Below are 21,087 nucleotides of genomic sequence, written 5' to 3' on the forward strand. Positions count from 1 at the left end.
ATGTTTATAGATATTGTACAAGTACTTCTACGTCTGTCTACAATCAGCAGCACATTCTATGCTGGCAATACAGCATCTGTAATATATTGACCCTGAGAAACCATGCATCATTTCTATGAGGTCCTGCACTTGTGGGTGCTGCTATCAGTGTAATGTTGGAGAATAAATTTCAGGGAAGTCACCTAATTTCAGGGAAGTTACGTGACAACCCAAATGGTACTTGAGTGGGCATTACATCAATTACGTAGAACTATACAGCACAGAAACAGATCATTGGCCCAATTCGTCCATGTTGTTGTTCATGATCTGCACAACCTCTCATTCCCATATTAGCAAAGCCTTCTATTTTCTTCCCTATCGTGCATTTACCAAGCTTCCTTTTAAACACATCAATGCTACACTGGGTGGTAGCAAATTCCATATTCTCACTTCACTCTGAACAGATTTCCATCCACCTTCATCTTCGCCATTTTGCAATACCCAATGAGTAATTGATTGTTTAGTTGAGCAGATAGTTTCTGTAATGAAAGTTCCCCAATCAAATGCAATTACTTTATATCTGATCAATATTCATTCTTGCTTTTCTATTGCTGCAGATTGCAAATATATTTTCATGTTGAAAGGTAAGAAAGACTGCATTCATATTGGATCTATTATGATCTCCGAATGTTCCAATATCCTTTAAAGTCAGTAAAGTACTTTTGAGGTGTAACATGGACAAGATATCAGTCTATTTCTACCTCCCAAATAGCTACCATAAATGGTAATGAAGGTAATGACTATACAATGTAGCAGCAAAAGTAGGCCTTTCAGCCCATTAAGTCTGCTTCACCATTCAACATGATCATGGCTGATCTAATAATCCTCAAATCCATGTTCCTGTCTTTTCCCATTAATCCTCAATTCCCTCACTGATTAATAATCTGTTTACCTCAGCCTTGAACATATTTCAGGATTGGGTATCAACAACCCTCTGCAGTAAAGATTCACTCACCTCTGAAAGAAGAAATTCCTCCTGATCTCTGTCTTAAATATGTGTGGTCCGTTTTTCTGAGATTATGTCCTCTGGTCCTAGATTCTCCTACAAGGAAAAATAACCTTTCCACACCAACCTTGTCAATTTCCCTAAGAAACTTATATGTTTCAATAAGGTTGCCTCTCATTCTTCTACAATCTAACAAGACCGGGCCAAATCTACTAAACGGCTTGACATTGGTGGCGGGCAAATTGTTGGAGGGAATCCTGATGAACAGGATTTACATATATTTGGAAAAGCAAGGGTTGGTTAGGGATAGTCAGCATGGCTTTGTGTATGTGAAATCGTGTCTCACTAACTTGATTGAGTTTTTTGAAGAAGTAATGAAGAGGATTGATGAGGGCAGAACGGTGGATATAATATATGTGGACTTCAGTAAGGCATTCAACAAGGTTCCTAGTGGTAAACTGGTTAGCGAGGTTAGATCACATGTTGCTGAACAAAGAGACCTTGGTTCATAGCTCCTTGAAAGTGGAGTTGGAGGTAGATAGAATAGTGAAGAAGGCATTTGGTATGTTTGCCCTTACTGATCAGTGCATTGAGTGTAGGAGTTGGGATGTCATATTGCAGCTGTACAGGACATTGGTTGGGCCACTTTTGGAATACTGTGTGCAATTCTGATCTTCCTGCTATAGGAAGGATGTTGTGAAACTTGAAAGGGTTCAGAAATGATTTCCAAAGATGTTGCCAGGGTTGAAGGGTTTGAGCTATGAGGAAAGGTTGAATAGACTGGAGCTATTTTCCCTGGACCATCAAAGACTGAGAGGTGACCTTACAGAGGTTTATAAGATCATGAGGTGCATGGATAAGGTAAATAGACAAAGTATTTTCCCTGGGGTGGGGGAGTCCAGAACCAGAGGGCATAGGTTTAGGGTGAGATGGAAAGATATAAAAGGTACCCAAGGGGCAGCTTTCTCAGGTAGAGGCTGGCATGTGTATAGAATAAGTTGCCAGAGGGTGGTGGAGGCTGGTACAATTACAGCATTTAAAAGGCATCTGGATGGGTATAGGAATAGGAAGGGTTTAGAGGGTTATGGGCCAAATATGGGCAAATGGGAATAAATTAATTTACAATATCTGGTCAGCATGGATGAATTGGAACATTCCCATGCTGTATTTCTTTACGACTCTCCTTAAAAGACAGTTCCACCATTGGCAGGATCAACCGAGTGAATCGTCTCTGGACTGCCTCCAATGCCAGGATGTCTTTCCTTTGATAAGGGAGCCAAACATTTTCCCAATATTCCAGCTGAGCCTTGTAAAGTTTTAGCATTATCTCCTTACTTTTATATTCCACTCTCTTTGAAATAAAGGTTAACATTCCATTTATCTTCCATGTTACCAAACAACACTTACTGCTAGCTTTGTGTGATTCACAGACATGGTCACCCAAATCCCTCTCTTCTGTAGCTTCTAACATTCTTTTATCATATAAATAATATTCAGCTCCTCTATTCATCCTGTCAAAGTACATAATCTCACACTTCTCCACATCTGCTTCCTTCACTTCTTTACATTCCTTGGCAGACCCTTTGTATCATCTTCACCGCTTGCTTTCCCACCTATTTTGCAAACCAGGTTATTGCACATTCATGTTCCTTATCCAAACAATTAACATATATTGTAAGTAATTATGGCTTCAATGCCAATCCCTGTGGTACACCAGTAATTTCACTTTGCCATCCTAAAAATGCTCCTTTATTGTACCTCTTTTGTCTTTGATTAGTTAGTCAATGCTCTGTCCATGCTTATATACTACCTCCAACATCATACACTCTTATCTTATTAAATGTGGTCCTTTATCAAATACTTTTTGGAAATCCACATATATTACATCCACTAATTTCTCTTGACTGATTCTGTGTGTTATGTCTTCAAAGGATTTTTATAAATTGGTTTGGCATGATTTCTCTTTTATGAAGCTACGCTGACTCTACTTGTTTATATACATAGTTTTGTAGTTCTAAGTGCTTTGCTACTACAATCTTTTTAATAGACTCTAACATTTTCCAAAATCAGACAATAAACTAACTGGCCTATGGTGATCTGTTTTTGCCTCTTTCCCTTGTTTCCATAAAGGCAATGGCAGTTTTCCAATCCTCTGTGACTTCTCCAGAATCTGAGCATTGCTCAAAAATTACCAGTGTATCCATTATCTCTGTACCTATTTCATTTAATATTCTTGGATGCATCCCATCATGTCCAGGGGACTTAACAGTCTTTATCCCAATATGTATCCCCAGCACTTTTCTCCAGTGCTAGTTAGTCTATTTCTTTCCTCTCCTCCTTTTGCCCCTTGATTATTTAGTAATTTTGAAATGCCATCAATGTCTTCTACTGTGAAGACTGGTGCAAAATATTATTTAATTCTTCTGCCATTTCTTAGTTCCCCATTATTATTTCTACAGCTTGATTCTCTAAGGGGTCAATGTTCACTTCTCTTTTTATGTAGTTAAAGAAGCATTTGCCTTCTACCTTGATGTTACTTCTGAGTTTATCCCCAAAGTTTATTTGCTTCCATGATATTATTATTATTTTGATTGGCTTTTGTTAGTTTTTAAACCTTTCAAATTGTTTGGCTTACCACTAACCTTTGCCAAATTGTATGCTTTTTCTTTCAGTCTGATGCTGTGCTTAACTTCACTGGTTAACCATAATTGGCTTATCTCCTTTTTAGAATCCTTTGTCCTCATTGAAATATATCTTTTCTGCAAGTCATGAATAATTTTCTTAAACATTTCCCATTTATTCTCAACTGCTTTTGCTGCTAAACTCCTTTCCCAGTTTACTGCAGCGAGCTCTGCCCTCATTCCTTTGTAATTATGAAAATTGGTCTCAGTGATATATTTTGAGGAATAAATGTTTTTTAAGACAAAGAAGAAGTCTTCTGCTCTTTTTCTCAATAGTCTTGGAATGTTTTATGTACTAGACAAGAGACAGAAATGCCCTTATTTTAACATCTCATCCAAAAGACTACACCGTGTACAAAATCCTGGGATCATCTCTCGGAAGTAGGATTTGAATCCAAAAGGTTTCATCTGAGGAACAGTGTGAAAGAGCAACTCCAGTGAGTAAAGACGGGTATCTAAGTAAGCAATGGGAGATCTAGCCAAGGGTCCAGATTGTGTCTGTAAGTGGCTGATCTTAGAAGCACTTGGACTCAGGCTAATTGGAATGCCTTATGCCTTTAGTTCACTTATCCAAGATATTTCTGTACTAACTAAGACCTTGGTCCAGTGCACAGTACCCATTTGGAATGACACACATCAGTCACACATAAATTCCAGACAGTTGAAACTCTGAGTTGAATTTGCAAGGATACACAAGGATATTACTGCCAAGAATTTATCTATGCTTGTCTCTACGCATATTGATTCAACACCTCACTCCTTCTAAACGATTCCTTCAAATGGTGACATTAACATTCATGGTTGAGAGGGAAACATTTGCAGTCAAACCCATTAGTAAATGTGTGCATTGCTTAATTGTAAGCAGGTCAGTTCTGGTGGTAAAACTTTGGTGGCTCAGTGGTTAGCACTACTGTCTGCCACTGCCAGGGACCCAAGTTCGATTCCAGCCTCAGGTGACTGTCTGTTTGGAGTTTGCACATTCTCCCCATGTCTGCGTGGGTTTCCTCTGGGTGCTCTGGTTTCCTCCCACAGTCCAAAAGCTGTTCATGTTAGGTAGATTGGCCGTGCTAAATTGCCCATAGTGTCCAGGGATGTGCAGGCTCGGTGGGTTAGCCATTGAAAATGCCGGGTTACAGGGATGGGGTGGAGATTGTCTCTGGTTGAGATTGTCTTCAGAGGGTTGGTGTGGACTTGATGGGCTGAATGACTTGCTTCCATACTGTAGGAATTCTGTGATTCTATGATTGTAAACAGCGACAATAGATGCTGCTAGTTTGCATCCTGAGTTCCACAATTCGGAAGACAATATTGGTCACGAATTCTCTCCCACACCATCGTTTTGATGTACAAAAGATGGAACCCACTGTAAAACCTGAAGCAGAACTTCGACTTTGGTGAAGTTATGGCAACACAACCAAAACAGTTCTGGGTCACAATGAATTCGCAACTTGAATCTCTAGGATTTGGGCCAGGAATGCAAAATTGCAAAATATGTTCATAAATAATTTCTTATATTAACCCACTACAAAAGAAAGGTGGAAGAAAACCTATGAATAGAATGCACTGTATGTGTTAATTAACACTATTCAATACATTCATTTAAATTAATTTGAAAGTAGTTCAGTATAAAATAGAATGGCATTCACTCACTGGTAATGAGTCCTCGCTTTATGTCTGCAAACATAATGGAAAAATAATTAACAAGCTAGAATCTTCATCTAATGTTTGATATTAACTTGAAAATTAGCAATGATATATTTGGCAACTATTTCCCTCCAAACAGATAATACTTGCCAAGAAATGAGACTTTGGTGCATGCATCAGGATCTTGGTGTAGGCTAGGAAGCCTGTCGCAGTCAGGTAGCTTCAGACTTGCAGAGTAAATTCTTTTGCGTGAATGTTCTTCCATAGAGAGCCACTCTTTGTAGCAATAAAGCTCTTTCACTGCCAGACAGTGTTCACTGTAATAAAGAAATATCCAATGTTTAATCTTTGCATCAGAAAAAAAGTGACCCTAAAAAAGGAACAAGTTTTGTTTGGAATTCATGTGGGAAAAAAACCCTCCACAACTCCTAGATAGGTGGATAAAAAGGAGTGAATTTACATAGTATCTTTCAGACATCAGGATAGCCCAATGTTCATTATAGCTGATGACATACTTACTGTCACTGTTGTAATGCAGGACACATGGTAGTCACTTTTTTTGTATAGCAAGATCCCACAAACAGCAGTGTGATAAGGATGAGATAATTTGATTTGAGGCCATAATTTTATAACGAGGTCTTTGGAGAGAATTAGCCCACTCTATGGATAGTACTGTGAGGGATTTTACATCCATCTGATTGAGCTAATACCTTAACATTTCACCCAAATGGCAGCCCTATTGAGCTCTGCCATTGGAGTGTCAGCCCAGGTAGTGTGTTTTTGGTCCCTGGAATGGGACCTGTAACTGAGCCACCTAAATACTTAGGAAGGAAAGCAACAAAACCCCATTCTTCCAGTCTGATATGCTGTAACCAATAGAGTCAAAAGACAATTTATATCATTTATTCAGGAAAAACATCTCATTCACTCGGAAGTACAGTTTAATAATGTACATGCTGTACATTTAGAGAAGATTATTCTGCTGGTGTGTAATGAATGGGAAACAGATGTGGCCAAAGCCCTCGATGGTATAGCGGACTGAAGCTTGTGGTTTCCTCCTCTGGGACCAAGACATGAATGTAATCCAGACTGATGGGATGTGTCTCTCATTTTTTCCTTTCATGTTAGCTACAAGAGCCATAGTTCAAATTAGGCCTGTTGCAGTTTTGATCTGGTCTTCAGTCCAATTCAAAAGGGAATAAAACCTAATTGGGAAGACTTGACAGTAAATTGGTGATAACATTCAGAGGGAATGGTAGATGTGGAAAATCAACATACTCTTATTGCAGTTGAGAGTGTGGTGCTGGAAAAGCACAATAGGTCAGGCAGCATCCTCAGAGCAGGAGAATTGTCATTTCAGGCATAACCCTACACCAGGCATGATTCCTAATGATTGCTTATGCTGAAACGTTGATTCTCCTGCTCCTCAGATGCTGCCTGACCTGCTGTGCTTTTCAGCATCACACTGTCCACTCTGATCTTCAGCATCTGCAGTCCTCACTTTCCCCTCCATGGTCTTACTGCATCAATGAGAGGATGTGCTCTTAGGGTCATACAGCCATAAAGCATGGAAAAAGGCCCTTTGGTCCAACTCATCTGTGCTGACCAAGTTTCCCAAACTGAATTAGTCTCATTTGCCTGCACTTGACCCATATCTTTCTAAATCTTTCCTACTCATATACCTATCCAAATGTCTCTTAAATGTTGTAACTGTACTTGCATCTATCACTTCCTCTGGCAGTTCCTTCCACCCTCTATGTGAAAATGTTGTCCCTCAGACCCTTTTTAAATCCCTTTCCTCTCACCTTAAAATTAGTCCTCTCGTTTTGAACACTTTAATGCGAGAGAAAAAGACCTTTGCTATTCACCTTTTTTATGCCCCTTGTGAGTTTACAGACCTCCATAGATTCACCCTTCAACCTCCTAAGTCCCAACCTATTCAGCCTCTCCTTATAAGTCAAACCCTCCAATCCCAGTAACATCCTTGTAAATATGTTCTGCACCCTCTCTAATGTAATAACATCCTTCTTTATAACAGGGCAACCAGAACTGTACACCGTACTCAAAACATGGCCGCATCAATGTCCTGTACAACTACAACATGACGTCCTGACTCCTAAACTCAATGATCTGAGCAATGAAGGCAAATACCTTCTTTACCATTCTGTCTACCTGTGACGCAACTTTCAATGAACTACAGGCGTGTTAAAGAAACAAATCTTCCAGAAGCTCAGGACATCCAGAGAGGTTTGCAGCAAATGAAATACACTTAAAGCCTACTCCTTCTGGTAATGTGGAAAACACAGCAGCCATTTTGGATGCAGCAAGATCCCACAAACAGCAATATGACAAACATCAGATTATCTGTTTCTAAGTGTTGGCTGGATGATATTAACCAGGACACTGCGAAAAACCCCTAAAACAGAAGTGCTCTTCTTCAAATAGAGTCATATGATCTTTTATATCTACTTGAACGGAGTAGTTGGAGCTTTGATGTTTCACCTGAAAGGTGGCATCCTTGCCAGCTCTGCACTCCCCCAGTACCTGTTTGATCAACCCATAATCTTCTGATCTAAAAAGCAAGAGAATGCTTTACCACAGCACCTATCTATAGTACATGGTTGGAGCAATGTTGTTCTACATTGCTCATGGTCTTACTGGCCTGAGACTGGCTGTAAAAAGTAGAAAAATGTTTGGTTCTTCAGTGGTGACGTAGTTCAACTTGAACATAAAATTCATGAACTTTCACCATTCCTAATGAAACATGGTTGACTTTGGTAATTACAAGCAACATTTTATAGGTAATCTGATCTCTGTAAGTCCTCACAATTTCACAGGTCAAAAGGCCTCTTAGCTCCATGGAGACCAGACTTGTGTTATGCACAGTACTGAAGCCAATTGCCTTCTCAATCATCCTATTTTTAGCGATGACAATCCCCATCTCATCATAACCATAATGTGATGGAAATGGGATCGCAGTTTGGAATTAAAGGCCACCTGTGCTGATCCGATCCATGTTTCAGACAAGATGTTAAACCAGGGCCACAGTTGCACTCTTAAGTAGACCTGTAGTGTGATCTTTGAAGCACAGTAGGCTAGTCCTCCTCATTTTTCTGGGCATACCCAAGAATCATCATGAGAATAGATTGCCTGTCCAGTTAATTCACTACTATTCATGGGATCTGACTATGTATATGTTAACAGCTATATTTTCTACACTACAGTTACCCCTGGCCAAGTATTTTGTCAAATGTTAACTATTTTGGTATGTCCTGAGGCCACGAAAGATACTATAGAAATATAAATTCTTTCTCTTTCAGTAAGAATTTGCAAACAGGTAAAAGATGGAGAACACAGCAGTTTCTTAAGGTTGCTAAGACTTAATTACAGGAATGATATCCAAAATCCAATGTATTTGGCACTGTCGACTGTATGGGACTTTAGGTCAGGCAGATATAGTTTTGTCATACATTGGAACAACTAGATTTGCTTTCTCTGCACTAATAACTGCTTTCAACACGATGTACTTATGCCAAATTGAGGGCAGAGCTGGCTGGAATGGACTGGGAAAGGAGTTGAGCAGCAAAAGTGGTTGAGAATCAATAGTAAGCATTTAAGAAAATTGTTCATGACTCACAGCAAAGACATATTCCCGTGATGAAGAAGGATTCTAGAAAGGGAATAAGCCAACTATGTTTAACCAGGAAAGTTAAGCACAGCATCAGATGAAAAGAAAAAAGCATACAATGTGGCAAAGATTAGTGGTAAGCCAAATGATTGTGAAAGTTTTAAAAACCAACAAACAACAATGGAAATAATAATGAAAAAATAATCTTTGGGGTAAAATTGCAAATAATATCAAGATAAAACAACAAGTGCTTCTTTAAATATATAGAAAAGAGAGAAGCCAAAGTGAACATTCTCCCCCAAGAGAATGAGGTTTGTGAAATAATAAAGGAGGATCCAAAAAATGCTAGAGGAGTTGAATAAATACTTTGCATCAGTCTTTATGGTAGAAGACATTGATAGCATTTCAAAATTATTAAATATTCAAGGGGCGCAAGGACAGAAAATAAATAGAATAAATATCATTCGAGAAAAGGTGCTAGGGGAGCCAATTGGGCTAAAGACTGATGTGCTCCTGGATCTGATGGGATACATCCTAGGATGCTAAAGGAAGTAGCTACAGAGATAGTGGATACTCTGGTAATAATCTTTGAGGTATCATTAGATTTTAGAGAAGTCCCAGAGAATTCAAAAACGGTCAATGTAATATTTTTACTTAAGAAAGGAAAGGAGACAAAAATAGTTAACTATGGGCCAATTAAAAACCACACAACACCAGGTTATAGTTCATCAGGTGGATGATGAAGGATGAAGGAGCACCTGATGAAGGAGCAGTGCTCCGAAAGCTAGTGCTTCCAATTAAACCTGTTGGACTACAACCTGGTATCATGTGATTTTTAATTTTGTACACCCCAGTCCAACACTGGTATCTCCAAATCATATATGCTAGTTAGCTAAACATCTGATATTGAGAAATGTTAAAGTCTATAATAAAGAAGTCAATAGCATTTAGAAATAAATATGGTCAAGCAGAGTCAGCACAACTTGCTGAAGGGTAAATCATGCCTGACAAATTTAGCAGAATTCTTCAAGGAGTTAACAAGCAGGAGAGATGCAGGGGAAGCAGTGGATGTAATATATGTAGATTTTCAGAAGGTATTTGATTAGGGACCACACTGAAAAAGATAAGACCCCATGTTGTTGGAGGTGGATATATAATTATGGACAGAGAGTTGGCTAACTAATAGAAAACAGGGATGCATGATAAGAGGACATTTTTAGGATGGCAAAATGAAATTACTGATGTGCCATAGGGATTAGTGCTGGAGCCATAGTTATTTCCAATAAATGTTAATTATTTAGATGAGGAAAGTGAATTTACAACAGCCAAGTTTGTGGCTGACACAAAAATAGGTGAGAAGGCAAGTGTGAGGATGATTCAAAGAGTCTGCAGAAGGATATGGACAGGTTAAGCGAGTGGGAAAAACCTTGGCAGGTGACATATAATGTGAGGAAGTGTGAGGCTATGCACTTTGGCAGGAAGAATAGAGCAGCCGAGTATTATTTAAATGGAAAAAGACTATAGAACAAACAGATTTAGGACCCCTCATCCATGAATCACAAAGAGCTAGCATTCAGGTTCAGTGGGTAACAGCAAAGTCAAATGGAACGTTGCACTTTATCTCAGAGTATAAAAGCAGAGATATTTTGCTATAACTGTACAAGGCCTTAATCAGACCACAGGTGGAGTACTGTGAACAGGTTTGCTATCAAAGGAAAGTGACACTGGCATAAGAGTCAGTACAAGTAAGGCTCATTAGGTCTATAACAGGTGTGCAGGAATCATCTCAAGAGGGGAGGTTGAGTGGTTTGGGCCTGTACTTGTTGGATTATAAATGAGTGAAAGGTGACTTCATTGAAACATATCAGATTCTTAGACGGCTTGACAGATGTGGAAACGCTGTTTCCCTTGGGGGAGAGTCCAGCACCAGAGGACATAACCTCAGATTAAGGGCCCATATTGTTAAGATAGAAATGAGGAGCAATTTTTTCTCTGAGAGGGCAGTGAATCTGTGGAATTCTTTGTAACAGAGAGCTGCTTAGGCCAAGCCATTAAGTATATTCAAGGCTGAGAGAGACAGATTTTTAATCAGGTAAGGGTGTGGAGAAAAGACAGGAAAGTGGAGTTGAGGAGTATCAGATCAGCCATGGTCTCATTGAATGGTGGAGCAGATTCAATGGGCTGAATGGCCTATTTTTATTCTTATGTCTATAAGACATATAGTCTTATAGTTCAATGCAAATTGAGTATTTGGTGTCAATACTTGGGAACTGTAGACTGCTTTCTCAAACTTTCTGATCTGAATTATGAAAGTATCTTAAATCCATGGCTAATCTCTTCTTGCAGTTCACAAACACAACAGTGTTTAATTTTGGTAGTAAAATAAGTCATTGCCCTATCTTCCACAACAATTTTATCTTTGACCGATTAGTTTTTTCGGATTAATTTTCATAATGTTTATTAGCTTACATATTTCATTGCTGATAACAACCTACAGACACTGTGCTTAGGCTCTTAAAAGATTTTAAAACACCCAGTTTCAGATAATCTATGCTTTATAGTCACTTGGACTTGTGATACCATACCTACATTAATTTATTTTAGTGGAGATACTAATCTATTTTGAAGCAATGGGTTTCTAGCTGCCTTAAACTGCTGGAGTAAAATGTCTGTTGTGTTCATTTAATACCTGCAAAAGTAATTTAGAATTATAAAATCTGGTGCCTAGAGGGAGGCAATACAGCCCCTTTAGTCTAAACTGGCTTTTTGAACGAGTTATTCAATTATGCAGCTCTTTCCCTGGAACCCTGTAACTTTCCAGGCTGAGAACAGTCCTGCAGCTGACGTACCGACACACCGGTTTCGGAGCAGGCCCCAGACCAGATGGATTGCAATCCTGGTAAATGTAGTGACACAACAACGCCTCAGCAGCTGGTTTGCACAGCAAGCTCACACCATCCAATTCCGTCCAGGTGCTCTTGGTCATTGACTCTTGTGTCCCCTCTGCGTCAGCATGAGAAGAGTTGAAGAAAACGAGTTTGTCTTTGCCCAGTATGTCTTTGCATACCTCACCACGATAGATACTGCAATAGCCCAAGTCACCTTTGTACAGTCTGAAATCAAAACCAAAGTCCTTTGTTGAAGTAAAGAGAACAAATGATTAAGAAAGTCTCTCTCTCTTTGTTTAATATCCTCCCTGAACTTATCAAACACAAATTAAAGTTTCAAAAAGAGCCTTATCAATGTCTGCTGTCTTTATACGTACATGCACTCTTCCTAGAATGTTTTCCTAGGTAAAACTATTGAAATTTGTCTCTTTGCTTGTCTTGACATGAATTTGAGAAATAACTAGAAAGGAATTGTTAGAAGATAAACAAAATTATTCTATCAGTAAAGGCATATGCACAATACTGTTATTAGAATTGTGAGGCTATGCAGTCCCTTTAGGCTAAACTGGCTTTCTGAAAGAGTTTTTCAATTATGCAGGGTGGAGAAATTACGGTGGCTGGTTGGAAAGGAAGTGTTGTTGGATGGCACAGACCACCCATTCTTTACAGTTTTACATTGTCTTCAAAGCCATTAGATCATTTATAAAGAAATATTAAGGCAGGTAACCAAAAGCTTGGTCAGAGAGGTTGTTCTCAACCAGCATCTCAACCATTGGGCAGCAAAGTGGTTAGCACTGTTGTCTCACAGCACCAGGGACCCGGGTTCAATTCCCGCCTCGGGTGACTGTCTGCGTGGGTTTCCTCCAGGTGCTCCAGTTTTCTCCCACAATCCAAAGATGTGCAGGTCAGGTGAATTGGCCATGCTAAATTGCCCATAGTGTTAGGTACATTGGTCAGGGGTATATATAAGGTAGAGGAATGAGTCTGGGTGGGCTATTTTTCAGAGGGTTGATGTGGACTTGTTGGGACCTGTTTCCATACTGTAGGGAATATAAACTAATCTTAACAGAGTAGAGAGGCGTAGGAAGGTTTATAGAAAGAATATCAGAGCCAGGAGCCCAGGCAACTGGGGACATTATGTTCAATGATCGAGCAATGAAAATGATTGGGCAAGCTAAATAGGAGGAGAGCAGAGAATTTGGAGAGTTGTGGGGCTAGACAATAGATTTGGAGATGGGGAGTAGAAAGACTATGGAGGGACCTCAAGCATCTCATGCCTCTATCAGAATCATAGAATGGTTTGCAGCACATCACCCATTCAGCCTGTGATGTCTGGCTCTCCAAAGGAGCAAAAGGTGTTTAAGAAATTAACTGGCCCCCTAAGGGAAGGCACAGGTCGTTAGAATACAATCTGATTGGGAGTGGGACAAAAAGAAGTGGTAAGGTGTGCTCCATCCCACTGAAATTGTGAAAGCAGATCCATCAGTTTTTCCATGCCCATGCTGAAGTTTACTCATGCAAACAAAAAATGCTGGAGATCACAGTCGATCAGGCAGCATTTGTGGAGACAGAGCAAGCTGACATTTTGAGTCTAGATGACTCCTCATCAGAGCTGATGGGAAGTGTGGAGGGGGCAGCATTTATGCATTAGTGGAAGGGTGGAATGCTGGGGGAGAAAAGGTGTTGACAGTTAAAGTTGACAGTTGACAGGTGAGAATAAAGAACAATGGTGTGTCTAACTGCCAGACTGGAAAGAACAGACAGTCCCACTGGAGACCACACTTCAAGGCAGCTCTGATGAATAGTCATCTCGACTCGAAACGTTAGCTTGCTCTCTGCCTATGGATGCAGCCTGTGATTTCCAGCATTTTTTTGTTTACAGTACAGATTCCAGCATCTGGAATAAGATGCTCCTGAAGTTTACTCTTGTACAGTCCAGAATCATACCAAATAAACACCCATGTGCAAACTCAGGAGCTAGTAACCCCCCACCAGCTACGCTATGGGAGGTAAAGCATTCCGGGCGGCTCGAACAAGTTGTAGTTGTGTCAGCAACATCCTGCCCTGGCTATAACCTTTATTCCAAAAGTGGAACAATAACAAGGAGAATATACCAAAAAAACACATGTGACCGCTGGCTCAAAGATTTATTTCCCCTTAAAAAAATTATTTATTTTATTGTGGCCAACCCTGGAAAACACCAAGTCCCATGAGGCCAGCAGAAAGGTGTGTCACCAAGGTGAACCCATGTAATATGGTAGGCTGGGGAATGTAAAGTAGGCAACATTAGCAAAATCTTAACTTTTATTGCATCTGGGTGGGTAATATTTTATCTCTTGTTTTTTGATTTCAAAAACATAAGCACTTTCCAGAATTAAACTTTTATCCTTTGACAAAGACAACATTTGCCGTTTTTGTTGCTTACTGTGTAAATGCAAACTTACATAGCCGCTGTTTAGACAAGGAATAAAACAAAACAAGAAGGTTGAAGTGAACCTTTCAGAATAATTCAAATGTCTTACCTCCACTCTATGGGGAAATAGCAGGTTCCATTGGAGGTCGGGTGGAATGAATCAGAGAGAAAGAGAAAAAAGAGGAGAGTTAGATATTTGTCCATCAATGTAAGGGAGAGTGTGTGACAGAGTTGTGTGGAACTGCTCCCCAATCCTGTTTCTGAATGTGAGGAAGCTGTGGTGACTGCAGCTCAGCTTTCTGTATGTCTATGAACCGGGTTTGACTGTACCCCAATCCTACAAATGTGTGGGAGAGCCGTGTTAGACTGTCCCCTGAACTCTTATGTGTTTGCCGTGTGAATGTACATATCTTCTAGTGCGCACGTGAGACAAAGGGAGAGCAATGATAGTCTGCACTCTAATCCACTGAGATCTGTGGGTGTGCAAAAGCTGTGATAGACTTCACAATGTGGGTGGGTGCTTCTGTGAGCCTGAGCATGGATCTGTTTAACAGCTGTGCTGTGTGAGAGTGTGTGTGTGAATATGTGTGTGTGAGAGAGAGTTGTGTAGACTGCGAACTGATTCTTTTGACTGAGTTTTTCACTGCTCTCAATCGTCAAAACTCAGTGTGTGTCTGAGGGGCCCAAGTTCTGGGTTAGACAGGTGTGCAGGAAATCAGACAGCCTTAATATTGCTGAGTCTTGAGAGACAGAAAACTAAGTGTCAGATTTGCAATATCTTAACAACTTCTTAAACATGCAAATAATTATGAAACAGATCTCACAGGAAAGTCCTGCCTGGTGACAAAATTGAGGTTTAAAGTTAGAAACACCAATCCTCATCAGAATTTAACATTTTTCAGATTGGTTGCTGCGTTGAAACCAGACAGAACCAGATATTTTGCTGGGTTATTTTGGAAATCAATGAGGTAGTTTCAAAATATGAGATTAAAGTTTTTAAAACACACCTCTCAGGGCTGACTAAATGAATAAATCTTTCAATTGAGGTCCTCAACATGATTTACAGGATACTCACCTCTCTGATCTGTCGCCAGGCAACTATCCTTTCATCCTTTACTGTCTATTCTTGGCCAAGGCAATTAGAACCGGCAATTCCCCTCCACCTTTGTACCTTGCGGCTATCAGCTAACTTTATTGATTACAGATCATTTGCCCAGCTCTTATTTATCCAAGAAATGCAAGGTCAAGTGCAATAGTTTAAATTGTTAGGGAATATTTAAAGGGAAGAAAAATTAAATATTGTTTGAGTTGAATTATCAGGTTTCCAATAACTTGCACACCACTCAAACAATCATTTCAGAATGCGTTTACAGTTTGCAGGCACAGACCAAGGATTGACTGAGAAAGCTGGCAGTTTTCACTTGGAAAGAAGCCAAGTTACAATTAAGCATCAGGTAACACCACAAGCGATGAATATTTCTTAATATGGTCAACCATACAGACACATGGTGATCTGGGCAGTAAAATCCCACCCACTATAAATTCACACGGTGGGCTGGGAGGAGCCTACGTCTTTCAGCATGATTTGAGTATTCAAGTTCCACCAAGTGACTACTTCCTTTATCAAATCTCTCCTTAATTTCTTGCTTTAAAACATGGCAGCTACTGTGGCGTAGGTTCAGTAAATATCTGACAGTATACTCGTGGGATACACATGATAATGAGGTGAAGAAAAATAACTTTCCTGAAAGCCATGGACTTGAAATTGAGGGGTTCTATGAAAGTAATGTTCCTGCTCCATCTTGCTGTATAAAAAAATCTGGTTTCGGCTTTGGATTCAAAGAATGAATTCTGTTCTGATTTATGACTGGGTATAACAGATTCTCAGAGGCCTCTGTATTTATATTAAAAGCTTCTTTTTTCTTTAATCTTTCCCCTCATTCACCGTTCGTTTCACTGCATCTGTAGCCCAGCTGGGAATTCAGAGGGGTGGCAATCAAACGATCATGCACCACTCCATCTCTCTGATTCAGGTCTGTGAATAAGTTTTCAGGAAAGTTATTTTTCTTCACTTCGTGGTTGTGTTTACCCCATGAGTATGCTGTCTGATATTTGCTGAACTTATCTCAGAGAAGTTGCCATGTTTTTAAAGCTTAGGGGGAGATTTGATAAAGGAAATAGCTGCTTGGTCAAACTTGAAAGGAAAGGCACATTGCTGAAGAGTTTTATCTTCCACTCACCAGGACAGGCGTGAGAATGCCAAGTGCCAAACAATCACAACAACTGACTCTGCAGGAGCAAAGGGTGCTGATTGGCTGACAAGTCAACTCTGTTTGGCTGCCGTTGAGAAGGAAATGGGAAACTGTAGACTCCCCAAGCTACCAGACTTCCAGATAATTCAAAAAAGCTGCATTCCTTTTGTATGGAGAGAATGAGCTCCTGCACATGATCACGTCTAATGGAGTAAAGGAGCCATATGACTAGTTTGATGTTTTAAATCAGTCATCACTGCAGTCAATAACACACTCAGGATTATTCTGTACATGCTTCTCAGACACAGAATCACGTCTAACAGCAGACAATGTTTGTTAGTTTATCAATTATTGAATATGGTCCATTCTCTGCCTCTAATGAAAAACCGAAGGAGCATGGTGTTAGATTCGATCAGCCAATTATCAAGACGCAAGGCCTCTGTACCCAGCCTCACACTGGCACTGAAATTCATACACAGCATTACTCAACTGTGCTACGGCAGCTTGTTGGACTAATTGCAGAATCTCGAGTTAGTAATAAATGTTGCTCTCGTATAATTACTTCATAATAGCAGCATGAAATTGCATGCTTAACCTGCTGTTCAAATAATTGACAGCACCAACGGGAGTAGTGGCCAATGCTAGTACTGCACTTGGGTGATCATAGATTCCCTGCAGGCCATCGAGTCCACACTGACCCTCTGAAGAGCATCCCATCCAGACCCACCCCTCTATCCTTTCCTGGAGAAAACCCACGCAGACGCAGGGAGAATGTGCAAACTCCACACAGACAGTTGCCCAAGAGTGGAATCAAACTCAGGTCCCTGGTGCTGTGAGGCAGCAGTGCTCACCACTGAGTCACCGTGCCAACCTTTGATGACGGGAGGTTAATGCAATGGATTGGAACCTTTTAAGCATTTCAAGATCTATGAGAGGCTGGGGTTTGAAAAGATATGAGTGGACAGCAATCTACCTGAGGGTGGTGGGGGGAGTGAGGGTGAGGAAATTCCTATCTTGGGGATGCCTTCAATAGATACTGAGGGCCAACAAAGGTACAGGAGCCCACCATCATCCCACACAGACGAACGTACTGGGCAGGTCATTTGACAGCAACTGCTTCCATCATGGTTAAATGTTTTCAACAGAATTTAATTGCTGACTGAAGTGTCTCAAATGGCACACCAGTGGGTGGGGTGCTCAAAGCCACATATCGCTGGTACAACTGCAGTGGAAGCTTGAGCAGAAGGTTAGATGACAAATAGGCTGTCTACAGGATTTAATGTGCCTGCACCTTCAAACTCAGTGAGAAGAAAGCGTCAAATCTAGCCCAATGATTCCACTTATAGAGTGTCCGAATCTGTCAGCTGTGAATGTATGGATAATATGAATGTAGGGAATACAGAATAAGCCTCTTACTCAGAGAGCAGTGAGAATTTGGCAGTTGCTACTGGAAGTGATTCAAATGAATAGTATAGATGCCTTTAAGGGAAAGGTAAGTCAAAATTACCAACTCTGCAGGAATTAATGGGCAGATATACCAATGACCAGAAAACTGTTGGAGTCGCCTATACTGATATTGTGCATTTGTACTGGTGTTATCCCTGACCAGCTCACTTTATTGCAATTGTCCAGGGAATTTAAAGTTCTGACAGACCATTCCCCTCTATGTAGAAACTGCCAAGAAACCCTTTAAAGTCAGAAACTCCAGAGGGTTCTGACTCTGTAAAGCTTAATATTTACTGAGGAAAGGTTGGAGGATTATAAACTATTCTAATTCCTGGGTAATTATTAAACTGACCCCTGACTCACTACTGACTCCTCCCCTCCAACTACACCTCTACCAATCCCTTACACCACCTGCCCTCTGACAAACAACCCCTGACGAGACCCATCTGACCAGACCATGCTGGTCTGAAATCCCCCCTCCCACTTGCCAGGCACAACATCATCCTGGTACTCTACTGACCTCACCCACTCGGCACCCTACTGACCTCACCCACCTGGCACCCTAATGACCTTACCCACCTGGCATCCTATTGACTTTACTCACTTGGCATCCTACTGACCTCACCCACCTGGCACCCTTCTGACCTCACCCACCGGGCACAATTCCCAGTTTATTGACCTGGTGCACTTAACCTCTCACCCAACTGGTATACTAATTAATCAACTACATGCCTAACCTTACACTTACACCACATACTTACACTTTCACAGGATGTGTCAGAGTGTCTGGCTGTGCTGCTGAATGTTTAAGTCACAGAACACAGCAAATGACTGCTGCAAAAGGAGGATTGGCTTCTCCAAAGATTTCCTTTGCTGTTGGATTCCCAGATGGATTTGTAACAGGAGGTACCTATCCCAAAATCACCAATGCAGAAGACATCAGAAGGTAAGTGGGTAATTTTTTATCTGATCAGGGTCAGAACTAGGATTTTCTAGAACTAGGGTTGGTCTGGGACAGCTCAGTGGCTAACACCGCTGCCTCACTTTACCAGGGATACGGGCTCGATTCCACCCTCAGGTGACTGTCCGTCTGGAGTTTGCACCATCCCCCTGTGTCTGTGTGGGTTTCCTTTGGCTGCTCTGGTTTCTTCCCACAATCCAAAAACGTGCAGGTTGGGTGAATTGGCCATGGGAAATGTAGGGTTACAGGGATGGGATGGAGTGGGTCTGGGTATAATGCACTTCAGAGGGTTGGTGTGGACTAGATGGGCCAAATGGCCAGCTTTCACACTGTATGGGTTCTAAGATTAATCTTCAAGACCCAGGTGCAAGTAACCGAGAGGGAAAAACAGAGGCATGCTAAAGACTTGTGTTTTAATGAAGTATTATCTTTGAACACATTTGTTTATCAGGAATAAAAATGTTCCAAATGGGGAAAGAAGGATGTTGTTTGACTGATAGTCAGGAATCATCCAATTGGTTAATTAATTTCCCAATCGACAGGGGACAAGAATGTGGTGTGATAATGAATATATTGGGATGAGATCAGTGGGAGAGCATGATCGCACTAGGGTACCTTACTAACACATACGGGAGAAAGCAATAGGAGCACAGGATCAACATGTTGATATTAAGTAGAGCGAGAAGACAAAGCATGGAACCTGAGGGGCCGAATTGACTTTTTCTGTCCTTTAAACTTGAAATGAAAGAGTGGCAAAGTGCAGTAAGTGTATTTTCATTGCCAGAGAAAGCTCCATCAGTATTCATATTGTGACTACAAATGGAATTAATACAAATCTCTGTGCTGTTAAGACAACACTGGACATTGTTTTACTGATATTTAAAGATAAAATGCAGTGGAATTTGACAGGGTTTTGAACAGACTACATCAATATCATAGGTTAAGGTCATTGTGAGGTTGGTATTAAAATCAAAATAGATCTGGGTCTCTTTCTTTCGAGTCCACAATCCCTTAAACAGAGCTGACAGCTGCCAACACAAAAGGTTTCACTGCATCTGTTTTGCAATGGAGTCTGTGAGCAGTTCAACTCTTGTAAGAGCTGAAGTAGCACAAAATCCAGAGATCAAACACAATGGAGGAAAAACAAATAATCGTTGTTATGTCTAGCCGCAGACAGCCCCTTAACAAGCACAGACCCAGTGCCAGGGCCTCGAGAATTTACATTCAGATTTCTATTATCTGGTCAAGCTGCTTACTTGGGAAAACAAAGCATTTTGTGATCTTGCAATGAATTAGTTACCTACCTGACAAGGTTAAAAAAGAGGGTTGGACACTGAATATTTCCCGTTCTGTCAATGTTGATCCCTGCCAACAGTGGGATTATATACTAAAGGTGAAAATATTGTGGAGTGTTCTGTTGCCCCCAGTGTCTTTACTCCAAGTCCAGTTTACTTAATACTTGTTGATCTCCATTGGCTCCTAGTCAAGCAATGTTGCAAATTTAAAATTCTCATCCTTGTTTTCAAATCCCTTTATGGTATCATCCTTCCCTTTCTCTGTTATCTCCTTCAACTCCTTAACTGTCAAAGGTTGTTCTAATTCTAGCCTCTGGACAGTCCCTTGATTTTAACTGCTCACCGATGGTCTTTAGTTGTTGAGATCTTGAATTGTCTCCTTCCACCTTCCCACCTCTATCTTGCTTCGCCCTTACCCTGCTTTAATACACTCCTAAAGGCAACTCCTATCACCAGCACTTGGTCACCTGATCCAACAGCTTCTTGTGTGGCTTGGTGTCAAATCTAGGTTTAAAATGACTCTGTGAAGTGCCATGTGATGTTCATAACCTGAAAGATCTTACACAGATGTAAATTATTATTGTGGAATGTTTTAAATAAGAAAAAGAGCTGCTCATGAGGGGTAGGTGTGTCAGTTAGCCCTGTCATCTGCATGGCTGGTTTACTGTATAAGAACATCGACAGCATGAGTTCAATTCCTGCACTGGCTGAGGTTTCCATAAAGAATTCTCATTCTCAACCTCTCCCCTTGCTTGAGGTGTTGTGACCCTCAGGTTAAACCACCCCTCTTCTCTCTCTCTCTCTCTCTCTCTACTCTGGTAGGAGAGTGGAAAACCCCATTACATGGGCTTTGAGTTGACCCAGTGCCCCCTTTCGGACATCGGGTGGGAGGAG

The 21,087-nt window shown here is 40.7% G+C and overlaps 1 protein-coding gene across 3 annotated transcripts in view; it reads right to left on the bottom strand.

Moving 5' to 3' along the window:
* musk (muscle, skeletal, receptor tyrosine kinase) overlaps positions 1-21,087 on the bottom strand; it is a 180,414-nt gene that overhangs the window by 81,677 nt on the left and 77,650 nt on the right. For all 3 annotated transcript variants that reach the window (XM_043716207.1, XM_043716187.1, XM_043716198.1), the window contains 4 exons: positions 14,349-14,355; positions 11,788-12,051; positions 5,461-5,627; positions 5,317-5,340 (listed from right to left, as the gene is read on the bottom strand). In XM_043716207.1, coding sequence (XP_043572142.1) covers positions 5,317-5,340; positions 5,461-5,627; positions 11,788-12,051; positions 14,349-14,355 — 462 coding nt within the window. The remainder of the gene's footprint in view (positions 1-5,316; positions 5,341-5,460; positions 5,628-11,787; positions 12,052-14,348; positions 14,356-21,087) is intronic.

This window comes from Chiloscyllium plagiosum, chromosome 2, assembly GCF_004010195.1.
Source record: "Chiloscyllium plagiosum isolate BGI_BamShark_2017 chromosome 2, ASM401019v2, whole genome shotgun sequence".
NCBI classification, from domain to species: Eukaryota; Metazoa; Chordata; class Chondrichthyes; order Orectolobiformes; family Hemiscylliidae; genus Chiloscyllium; species Chiloscyllium plagiosum.